General features: G+C 33.5%; 1 protein-coding gene across 4 annotated transcripts in view; it reads right to left on the bottom strand.

Moving 5' to 3' along the window:
* AKAP9 (A-kinase anchoring protein 9) overlaps window positions 1–12,374 on the bottom strand; it is a 156,983-nt gene that overhangs the window by 111,566 nt on the left and 33,043 nt on the right. For all 4 annotated transcript variants that reach the window (XM_035020530.1, XM_035020529.1, XM_035020531.1 and 1 more), the window contains exons 4-7: window positions 6,312–6,365; window positions 5,776–5,946; window positions 4,891–5,046; window positions 3,853–4,050 (exon numbers count right to left, since the gene is read on the bottom strand). In XM_035020530.1, coding sequence (XP_034876421.1) covers window positions 3,853–4,050; window positions 4,891–5,046; window positions 5,776–5,946; window positions 6,312–6,365 — 579 coding nt within the window. The remainder of the gene's footprint in view (window positions 1–3,852; window positions 4,051–4,890; window positions 5,047–5,775; window positions 5,947–6,311; window positions 6,366–12,374) is intronic.

Genomic DNA, 12,374 nt, shown 5'->3' with positions numbered 1-12,374 from the left:
TTTTGATCTCACGCTCACTAATAAACAACTTCCTATTATTATTATCTAGCTTTTCAAATTCATTTGCCCATGGAAAGAAAGTAAAATCCAATGAACTTCAAGTATACAGGTCCCTGTGATAATTATTTCTCACTATAAATTAATAATCTTATATTCAAGGTTTAAACATTAGACTCTTCAACTTGAAAAATCTGAGCTTATCTCTGAGATAGCTCAAGTCTCAGTTGATAGAAGATAAAAACCAGACTTCTAAGCCTACAAGTCAAAGGCCAGATTCTGCACTATATAAATTAACTAAGGTAATGAATGTCATTCTGTGAAGCCTCTTGAGCAAAATCCTATCAGCATTTTTCTTGGTATCACATATTCCATCCAATGTCACCATAAGTTATTACCAAGTGCTGAGCCTTCTGACTTTAATTTCTGTACTATGATATGACATTTAAATCAGTTTAATCTCTTAAATCTCAGTGTTTTCATCTGTAAAATAAATGTAGTATTTCTTCTCTCTGTCATGGAATATGTTTGAAGCTAAAAGAAAATAAATATATTAATGTGTTTTATGCTCACTGTGCTAAGTACAAATGTAATACATTTAAATACTAGAAAGTATCTATAAGGAATTTGGAACCTATAAAAAAGTAAAATTAGTTCAGGAGAGGTCAACTTCAGTTGAATTATTAAGTAAGTAATTAGTCTTGAAATGTTAACACTGTTATAAAATCTGTAATACTTCTATTACCTGATTTTCGATTGGGGGGAGGAACCCTCATAAAAACACTTAATTCAAAACTGTCCCAACATGTGATATAACTGCAAACAACAATTCTTCATTCAACTCTTAAATAATACAATTTCATGGCTCATTTTTCTTAGTACTGTTTATTTCAAAATATACGGTTTTAAACCATTTATTTTGTGTTGCAAAAGACAGCTCTGCGATCGAAGATAAAATCCCTCTATTTTTGGAAACAGACCTGAGGGAGCGGGGAGTAACAGACTTCCTGCCTGTGACCATTCTACCATGGGAAGTTCTGAGGATTAGGGGCAACAAGAATGAGGCTGGAATCAAGTGTAGGTGTCTAGGGAACCACGACAGTTTCAACTATGACCCTAATGCTCTAGTCCCTCAGCTGTGCCTGAGCCTGCCCTACTGACACTTGTGGAACTACTACTCAGGGGGATTCATGCAAAGTAAAAAAAAAAAAAAAGAGAGAGAAGTTTATATATATATATATATATATATATAACAAGATATAATCTATGAGATATGTTATGTGTGTGTGTGTATATATATATATATATATATATATATATATATATATAACAAAGAAGAGACTGAGGATAACAAGTATTCTGCTAACATTCAAATAAACAAAGGTAATTCCCCCATGAAAATGAATTATTTAAATTTTAAATACTTTCAAATAATACTGCCTACTGAATATAATAAATACAACAAAATCCAACTTAAAGGCTCTTCTAACTAAGGCCTAGACTATTTACACTTCCTCCTGTAAAGACTCACTTTCAAAAACTATTTCTAGGTTAAACTATTTTTTGCTACCTAGACATTTTTTAACATGTTTCAGCCTGAATCTTTATATATACTACAACCTCTATCTAAAATGTCCTTTCCTAAGTCAAGCAGAGAAAGTCAATTATCATATGGTTTCACTTATTTGTGGAACATAAGGAATAGCATGGAGGACATTAGGAGAAGGAAGGGAAAAATGAAGGGGGGAAGTCGGAGGGGGAGACAAACCATGAGAGACGATGGACTCTGAAAAACAAACTGAGGGTTCTAGAGGGGAGGGGGGTGGGGGCAAGGGTTAGCCCGGTGATGGGTATTAAGGAGGGTACCTACTGCATGGAGCACTGGGCGTTTTATGAAAACAATGAATCATGGATCACTACATCAAAAACTAATGATGTACTGTATGGTGACAAACAAAACAAACAAAACAAAACAAAACAAGAAAAGAAAATATCCTTTCCTATCTATCAGCTCAGATTCATAATATATTTGCTTATTTACCAAATGAATATTGATTAGCTGCTAATGTGCCACACATAATGCCTACTGCTGAGAAAACAAAATATAATTATAGAGAAATTATTCCCAACTTACAGACTGGCCTCAAATATCATCTCCCCCTAAAGCCTACTCTGGAAGGCTTTAGGTAAAAAGGCTTTTGAGTAGTCTGACTTCCCTTATGAAGCCAGACTACTCAAAACACTTTTCACCTACGCTTACCCTTGTTTTGTGCTATCTTGTGTACATGCCCTATTAAACTATGAGGTTCAGCAAAGAAAGGGCACATTTTAGGCATCATTATCTTTTGCAAGGGCCTGGTACAAAATAGGTGTTCTGTAAACATCTATCTAATGATTTTTAAATTATCTTGGTTGTAAAGCATACTGTTTCATAATTTCAGTAGCTTAAATTTGTTTGTTTCCTATTTTCATAAGAGTATGGTCTCTGGAATCAGACTACCTAGGTTTGAAACCTGGTTCTGCCGACTATTACCTGTGTGATTAGGCAATTTACCTCACCTTGCTTTGGCTTGATCTCTTCATCTGTAAAATGGGGGTGATGGCAGAAATCTCCATCTCATAAGGTTATTACAATGATTCAATGAGTTAATATGTGTAAGATGCTTTGAATATTGCCTGGCACCACGTAAACAAAAATAAATGCTAGCTAATAATTTTATTATTATCCAAACAATATTCTTGTCTTGGTTATTTTTCAACTTCTTGCAGAAGAACTTACTAAGTTGTAAAAAGTACCATATTATATGTACAGTCTGTCCTCATTATTCACAGATTCCCTACTTGCAAATCCATCTTCTTGCTAAAATTTATTTGTAACCCCAAAATCAATACTCATAGTCATTTGCAGAAATGCACAGAGCAGCAAAAAATTTGAGCTGCTGGATATGCATGCTTCCAAAGCTGACACCAAACAAGGCAACTACACTTGACTTTGTTTTCGCTCATTAGGAGAGCATGGATGGAGAAGAGGATGGAGACAATAGGGGGCAGTGCAGTATAGCACAAGAAATATGGTTCTGGGCCAGCTATATGGGTTTGAATCACAACTCTGACAAGTGTCAGTAGGGCAGGCTCAGGCAAGTCACTTAACACTTGTAAACCTCATTTTCTCTTTTGAAAAATAAAATATAATCTACTAGGATGAGCTGTTTTTAGGATTTAAGATTATAATCTATGAGATATGTTATGTGTGTATGTATGTATATATGTAAATATAGTCCCTAGGATATATGTGTGCATGTATATAAACACATGCATATATATGTATGTATGTACATATAAACAAATATAAACATATGAAATATATACATTTCCCTTTTTTTCCCCATGAGCATATATTGTTAAGTAAGTGTTCCAAGCAACTTTATAAAACATAACTACTATAAATAGAGACTCTATTGTAGTTTTTTCTAATTAAAATCCATAAAATTTCATTTTGTCATGGAAATATTTTCAGAATTTCATAACCACTGCTAAAATGAGTAGAAATACCTTTAGGTGGAAAAAAAAAAAAAAAAGAATGGAAATTCTGTTTACAAATTTAGATTCTCCTGAGAACTCACTTTAACATGGCTGATCACTACCAAAGGAACTCAGTAATGAATTTTTATTCATTTAAACTATTATTGTGAGACTCCCAATTGCTTTTGAAAGAAGTTGTTTTGCATACTTAAAGAGCTTTTCTTAAACGAAATTTTGTAATTCATATACATAACAAAAAGGATAAACAGTTGTATAAAACACTTCAATTATAAAGCTGTTATACACTGGCTGACTTCCTTAAAATAAACATACCATTTCATATGCTCTAATTTTCTCTTGCAAGAAACTAATTTGCATTTTGAAGTCTTCTTTCTTTTTTTGATAATCTTCTAATAAATGGTCTTGTTCTTCCAGCTGTTGCTGATGAGTGAGGATCTGTTGTTTTGCTTGTAATAAATCTGCAGCTGTGTTACTGTGAGTGCTGTTTCTTAGAGTTTCACTAGCCTGTAACTTGAAAACAGAAAGAAACCTCCAAGTTAAATTCTGAAGAGATTGCACTAAGGAAGAGATATTTTTGGGGTATTGCTCGGCCCACAGTTGCTCTCTGGGAAATCTGCTAGATTCATAGGCTTGAAACTCCAGTAAACATGCTGCCATGGCTTATCAGATGATCGTGGGCACATTATCCAAGCCGAACCAATAAGATTATCTTTCCCATCATAAAGCAGAGAAAATCTAGTGACATAGCTAAGACTAAGGCAGACATACAGAAAGAGACGGGGCCTAAAAGACAGTACTTCCTGGATTCCAAATGACTTTCCAGTTTGTGATTCTATCCCTTTCAGAAGTCTGGTTGTATTTTCACTTGAATTCTGTAAGATAAGCCTGTATTCTTATATTAAATTCCTCCCTTTTAAATTATTTTCTGTACTTGCCATCAGAAACTTTAATACCATTAGATTCTTACGGCTCAGATTAAAGATAAATGGAACACATTCTGTCTAGCTACTATTTTAGAAACTAAAATAAAATCATAGCAGAGTTGGCAAAAGGTAGGATGTGACTACATGTTAATTTCCGCAAAAATCCACCCAATCAGACTTAAAAGATTTTGCAGGCTTTCAATATATAGACAAGGAAGAAGTACAGAGAAAATACATCAAGGAACCACACAAGAACTAAGAGTTAAACTCTTGGTTATCATAACAACAGGCATTCACATATTTCCAACATGATACATAATAAGCAAATCGATTTTAAACAAACTTAAATTTGTTCTGAAAATTAGAGCACTTTAAAAAAATTCATTACTAAAAATCTAATAAATTTTGTTCTATTAGTAATACTTACATGTTGGAACTGAATCTGTAATTTTTGACTTTGTTCTGTCAACTCTAAGAATTCTCTCATTGTCTCATCCTTTTCTCTCCTTGCTTGTTGTAAATTAGCAGTGAGCTGGGTTATGATGCCATCTCTTTGCTTAATGGCAGCTTCAAATTCTTGTAACTAAAAGACATCAGTGAAAATAAAAAGTGCCAGACTTATTTTTTAAACAAAACTGATTATTACTATAGGTAACTATTCTTCAAAAATATAATATTTAAAATGCACTGACAGAATTATGATAATTTGTAAGTAACCTTAACCATTTTTGTCTGTAACTGAAAGATTAGCTTGCAGAAATTGGCTTTACTTCCAAATCAACTTAAAAAAAATTACTAGGTTTAACTTCTCCATTTATCTGCTTCCAGAAGGACAAGTGCCTTTATATTTAGGGATGCCCCAATCTATTCGTAGGCAACATCATCACAGACATATTCAATTCTCACTTGTTTCTGGAGAGGCCGAAACTAAAATGTATTCTGTCCTCCTCATCAATGGCCTTTTTCACCTTGTTTTCGTAACTGATTTCCACAAACAACAGATGTCATTCTAACCACAAGCGCTTACTTTTACAAGGACTCGCTGACATTTTTAATGAGTTTAGGTCATCATATTGTGATGTGGTTTGCACCATAATTTTCTCTCAGGCTGATTACAAAAACACCAGAAGTGATTTCTGCCTAGCTATCTCATAAAAGATTAAGCAAAGTTGTTTGCGATATGTGTAAGGACAAATATGATGAGATGACTTAAGTTACTATTTAAAAACCTCATCTTTCAAGACCGTACATACACTATCATTCAAATTTCCTATATTTGTCTCAGTAACAAAACAAAAGCCACATAACATACCTGCTGCAGTCCATCAGTCCCGTAGGTGGCTCTCATTTCTTCTAGTTCTCTGTTCAGCTCTTCAATTTCATGCTGTTTACCAGCCAATTCATTTTCCATCATCTCTAGGTGGGTCTGATTGTACTGTGCTCCATGTTCAGAATAAGAATCATCAGCACCAAATTCTTCTTCCTAAATCAATCCAAGATTTTTAATAATTCATACTAACAACATTTCTCAGGAAGAGGGACTTAAACACTGAATTCCATAGCAAAATCCACTTTAAAATATCACTTATCATCTGAGAGTTTACTGGAATAACAACCTACTTTGTTATTATTGTGATATACACCTTAAAAGCAAAAACAAGATACCGCAAAATCTGTCACAATTGAACTTTTATAACAAAATGTGGCTAATTTTGGTTTGTTAAACATTAAAAGCATTTAGAAATCACACACAGAAAGAAGTACATGCAGGAAAAAGCTCTGTTAGTAAGCCAGATGGTTTTAAATAGCATAAAACATTAGTATCGTGAGTAGTTTTAAATACTGTACCCTTAATAAATTTGTAGGTTTTTCTGTTCTCACCACAAAACTGCAACCATTTACCTGTACAAAAACAATTTCCTGATATATTATGATTTTAGACAGAATTTTATTTAAAGCTAACAATTATATTTCTGCTAACTATATTCGTGCATCTCTTATGCATAGGGAAAATGCCTCATTGGCAAAAATAGACAAAATGATTGAATTTAAATCTATAAAAGACATTATGATCATTTCAAATACCAAAGATTCCCAAAACATTTGAGTGCTAACAATGCAGAAGACATGGTACTATACATTTTTGTTTAAGTGAATTGAAGTTCTAAGTGCAGTTTCTGTTTTGACTTCACAGGGGTAATTATAAACCTCAAGTTACTAAATCCTCTTCTACAAAATCCTGCCTTATAATCATTTAAATAACTGTTTTTTTGATTAAGCTCTATTCATTTTAAAGTAAAATTGTTTACTGGTGCAAATTCACTAAAGGTTGGTAATCAGGTCAAGAAGTATGAGATGAATAGGTGAGGAACAGTCCCCCACCTTTCCCTGGGAGAAATGACAGCCATGTCAACCCTGACTGATGTAGAGATTTTCCATAACATATGTTTGCCTCTCTCTATCACAAACACTTGACGATGGGAGGAAGAAGGATGACAGTCTATGTCTCCTGGGTTGACCTGGTGGGAGATTAATTTCAGACCAATTAATCTATTTAACAAACCCTTCCTTCCCCCAACAGTGCACAAAAAAACTTCACTTCTGCTTACATCTTAATTATTCATAATTCTTCGTTAACAGAATCCAAGATAATAAAGTTTGTACTGTTGGAATACATAGACTAGAATATCCCAGAGTTAGGATACGGACTACATCTTTTAATTTTTTTTATTTTATTTTTTCTGATTAATTGAATGTTTATTTTTTATTGTTATGTTAATCACCATACATTACATCATTAGTTTTAGATGTATGGACTACATCTTTTTAAAAGTGAAGATACTGGGGCGCCTGGCTTGCTCAGTCAGTAGAGCATGCGACTTGATCTCGGGGTCATGAGTTCAAGCCCATCCCACTTCGGGTGTGGAGCCTACTTAAAATTAAAAAAAAAAAAAAAAAGTGAAGATACTAATTAAGAGTTTTGTAACAGAGTTTGATTCCTTTGTTTTTTTTCCTAAGGATAATTTCTGAAAAATAAAGTTAAAAAAAAATTCATCTTTATGGCAACACAATATTACAATTTGTGAAAACTATCAGAAGACAGGAGTACTAACTCTATTAAGATTATTAATATCAAGTCACTTGAAATAACTTTCCAATTAAATCCTCCTAAATTTCAATTAGCTTTTCTTGATTCTGAAATGAAGCAGTTTGATAAGCATCTATTAAAATTTTTACAGTTATAGTATAATGAAATGGATTTTATGAATATTTTCAAATATATTAAGCAAGGATACACCTTTAAGTGGAGATGATACAAGTCATCAGTTTATAATGACTGTATCTAACACATTATATAGCCAAAGTTCAGCTTAATTTTTCTCTAACTTAATCAAAATTACACTCTTATGTATTGGCTTCTTAAAATACATGACCATTTTCAAGACTTAATTACATGTTATTATAACAAACATAAAAATCATTATTAAAAATTTTTAAATACTATGTAAATAGATAATAAAAAATTATTCACCAGGACTAAACTAATATAAACTATATTCTGAAGTTAGAAGAGAAATACTCAGCAGAATACTAGGATCACTAATAGTTAGCATTATTCTATTTTTTTAATGAAGATAATTACTTTATTGATAGCTAAAGGGTACAGCATTCATCCCTTCTTACATTAATCTTCTAACACTATATCAGGTAAACCTTAATATGAAAGTAAATTAATAACCTGAAACAGGAAGATTAGATTGATAAACTCAGGTGAAGAAAAGCCTTTCTCTTAATGTCCTTTTTTTACTGTGGCATTTGTCAAAGTTATTTAACCATTAGGCTGTACTAATATATTCCTTCTGAATTCACAGATATATTCAATCTGTATAGAGAACATGAAGACGTGGGAAAGTATAAGTAAGGTACATTTTCAATTTTAAAATGTTCTGTAGAGGTAAGTATCATCTCATAAAGATACTGCTATTCAGAAAGAATCAGAGGAAGATAATTTTTATAACCATAAAATGGCCTTTACACCAAAACCTTTTCCTTTCAGTGGATGTTAGTTTAAAAGCATAGAAGACTGCCAAAAAATAAAAAAATAAAAATAAATAAAAGCATAGAAGACTAGCTCACTATTAATATCTTATCCTATTATACTTAATGTGGTACTATTTACATTAAAAATGTTAATAATGGATATCCCTATCAAAATACCATCAACTTTTTTCAAAGAAATGGAACAAATAATCCTAAAATTTGTATGGATATTTTAATAAAATAATCTGATGGTTCAAAACAGTTCATGAAAATTATAGTTCAATGTGCTTCAGTGACTCATGGAATTGGAGCCAAGTAACTAATGAGGTTAAGATCATCCATTTAAAGTCAAAGCTGATTATCAAATACCACACTGTACACCTTAAATATATACAATTTTTAATTGTCAATTGAGCTGAGGCAGGGAGTGAGAAAAAATGAGGTGAGGTTAAAAAAAAAAATCAAAGTTAAAAGACTAAGTTTATATAACTTTATGGCTAAAGGCTATGTCTCCCACTCCAGCTAGTCATTTCATAAATATCATGAATCATACAAATAACTTGGTTAAGAAGCACTAAATAATCACATGAAATCCAAAATGAGAGTATCTGCCCTGCTGTCACTTCATCTTTCCATACTTAACAAAGCATATTTATTTACCTGTCATGTGTCTAGGTTGCCTCCAGCATTTGCAACTTTCTCCAAATAACCCTGCTCAAAGGGTATCAATAAAAATATTTCATGTACATAGAGCATTTTGGATATGAAATGTCCCTTCATGGAAGACTGAACAGATTAGATATAATTTAATTTGTAAGAAGGGCATTTTTTACTCAGTCTGATTCCTCTGGTATACGTAACTGGGTATATTTATACAGAAGAGATCTTACTAGGGGCGCCTGGGTGGCTCAGTCGTTAAGTGGCTGCCTTCGGTTCAGGTCATGATCCCAGGGTCCTGGGATCGAGCCCCGCATCGGGCTCCCTGTTCCGCGGGAAGCCTGCTTCTCCCTCTCCCACTCCCCCGCTTGTGTTCCCTCTCTCGCTGTGTCTCTCTCTGTCAAATAAATAAAATCTTAAAAAAAAAGAAGAAGAAGAAGAAGAAGAAGAGATCTTACTAGGTATCATAGGTATCACAGGATATTATCATCTAATTCTTTCTAGGCTTGAATCCATTATTCAATCCAATGAGAATACCAGCCAAAGAAGTCAAGAAAATTAAGTGCATACCATAAAATTTCCAATCTAAGTTCTAAGTAACTAATCAGGATCTGAAATCCTTTTGAGAATAATTTGTTAAAAGAATTCTCATCACACACTTCATTTACTTAGTGTAAAGATAAAGCATATTTCTACTGAAGAGCAGTAAAAAAAACCCCAAACTTTGTTGATTATCTTTTTTATACCAAACACCATACTAAATATTATCAAATATAACCCTCACAACTACACTGTGAAGATCTCACTGTTTTACAGGTGAAAAACTGTATATCAGAGTTGAAGTGATGGGCACAGGTTGATACACCTTGGGGGTGATGAGGCTGAAATTTGAGCACAAAGCTCCAAAGCTCCTGTTCTTTTTTATTACCTTATTTCCCTACATACCAGAAAAATGACAGCGATATTTTAAAAACATACAAGATAATTATGTGGCCTACAATTCAAAACTGTAATTCTGAAATTTTAAAAATGCTCCAATGCAAACAAGAGCAGCCAACATTATTATTAAACTTTGGAAATCTGGCATTTGTAATGAAGTTATAATCTATGTATCTCCTACAAAGGAATTTCCTTTGGCAGGGAGGGTGTGATACTAAGAGATAATTCCTTAAAATTTCCAATATGAAAATCATAACAGGGTGAGACTTATTCCTCAATTTACAAATTTAGCTAATGATTCTTCTGCCTCCTGAAAAGGTAACTATGGCTTAGAAGTCCCCCTTCATTCTAGCTCAGTCAAACCAGTTTTTTTTAAATAACATAATGTACTATTTGTTTCAGGGGTACAGGTCTGTGATTCATCAGTCTTACACAATTCACAGCGCTCACCATAGCACATAACCTCCCCAATGTCCATCACCCACCCACCCCATCCCTCCCCACCCCACCCCTCCAGCAACCCTCAGTTTGTTTCCTGAGATTAAGTGTCTCTTATGGTTTGTCTCCCTCTCTGGTTTCATCTTGTTTCATTTTTGCCTCCCTTCACCTATGATCCCGTCTTGTTTCTCAAATTCCATATACAAGTGAGATCATATGACAACTGTCTTTCTCTGATTGACTTATTTCACTTAGCATAATACCCTCTAGTTCCAGCCACGTCGTTGCAAATGGCAAGATTTCGGGGTTTTTTTGATGGCTGCATCGTGTGTGTGTGTACACACCACATCTTCTTTATCCATTCGTTGATGGACATCTTGGGTCTTTCCACAGTTTGGCTATTGTGGACATTGCTGCTATAAACATCAGGGTGCACGTACCCCTTCGGATCACTACATTTGTATCTTTGGAGTAAATACCCAGCAGTGCAATTGCTGGGTTGTACGGTAGCTCTATTTTCAACTTTTTGAGGAACCTCCATACTGTTTTCCAGAGTGGCTGGCAACAGCCTGTGTTCCCACCACCAGTGTTCCCACCACCAGTGTTCCCCTTTCTCCGCATCCTCGCCAACATCTGTCGTTTCCTGACTTGTTAATTTTAGCCATTCTGACTGGTGTGAGGTGGTATCTCATTGAGGTTTTGATTTGGATTTCCCTGATGCCGAGCGATGTTGAGCACTTTTTCATGTGTCTGTTGGCCATTTGAATGTGTTCTTTGAAAAAATGTCTGTTCATGTCTTCTGCCCATTTCTTGACTGGATTATTTGTTCTTTGGGTGTTGAGTTTGATAAGTTCTTAATAGATTTTGGATACTAGCCCTTTATCTGATACGTCATTTGCAAATATCTTCTCCCATTCTGTCGGTTGTCTTTTGATTTTGTTGACTGTTTCCTTTGCTGTGCAAAAGCTTTTTATCTTGATGAAGTCCCAATAGTTCATTTTTGCTCTTGCTTCCTTTGCCTTTGGCGAAGTCAAACCAGTTTTAACATCATTAACAGGAACAGTGAAAGCTTCAAAACTAGCCCAGAGTATCACGGATTCAACCAGCCCCCATATTAGCAATCTTAATGAGACATTTTCAAATATTTCACAATCAATTTTTCTACTGTTTTCCTACGGACACAGAGAATATATGACTTCGTCACAGTATAATTCATCATGAATCCAGGCCCAAAATATATAATATCACAAAGGTTATGATCAAATCAGGTCTATCTGTCATTTCATAAATATCTTTTTTCATTGTAATCTTCTAAGTAACTGTTTTTTCCAATTATAAATCAGTTAATCAATTTAGTTTTTGTGATCTCCAGTAAAAAGAAAAAGTATCAAAGGATAGGTCACATAGTAAAAAGAAGTATCTTTCCTGAAACTTTTGTTTGGAAAAAAAAATACATATGTATGTATAGATATATATTTATTCATGTATACAATCATTCATGTATATAATAAAACATGTATGTGATTACATATGCAAATATGTAGAAATTACACACATATACATGTAGTATAGATTTCTTGTTCAACCATGGTCAACATACTCTTAACTTTTAACTGTAGGAATTATATTTAAATATTACTTGTACCTTATTTCAAAACACATCAGATTTACTAGGTATCATAGATAGTTTCAATACATTCTTCTGGACCTCATAATTCCCACCAGTTTTATAGCTTAAAAAAATCTAGGCAAAAAATAACTTATTGTAATAAGACTTTTCAATATTACTGTTTTCAAAAAGAGAACTTGAAATCACAATCTTTTGATGTCCTTACC

Source organism: Mirounga leonina, unplaced genomic scaffold (assembly GCF_011800145.1).
Source record: "Mirounga leonina isolate KUSES-001 unplaced genomic scaffold, KU_Mleo_1.0 Mir_174, whole genome shotgun sequence".
NCBI classification, from domain to species: Eukaryota; Metazoa; Chordata; class Mammalia; order Carnivora; family Phocidae; genus Mirounga; species Mirounga leonina.
The sequence above is the reverse complement of the archived record's forward strand: the minus strand, read 5'-3'. Positions and strand labels throughout refer to the sequence as shown.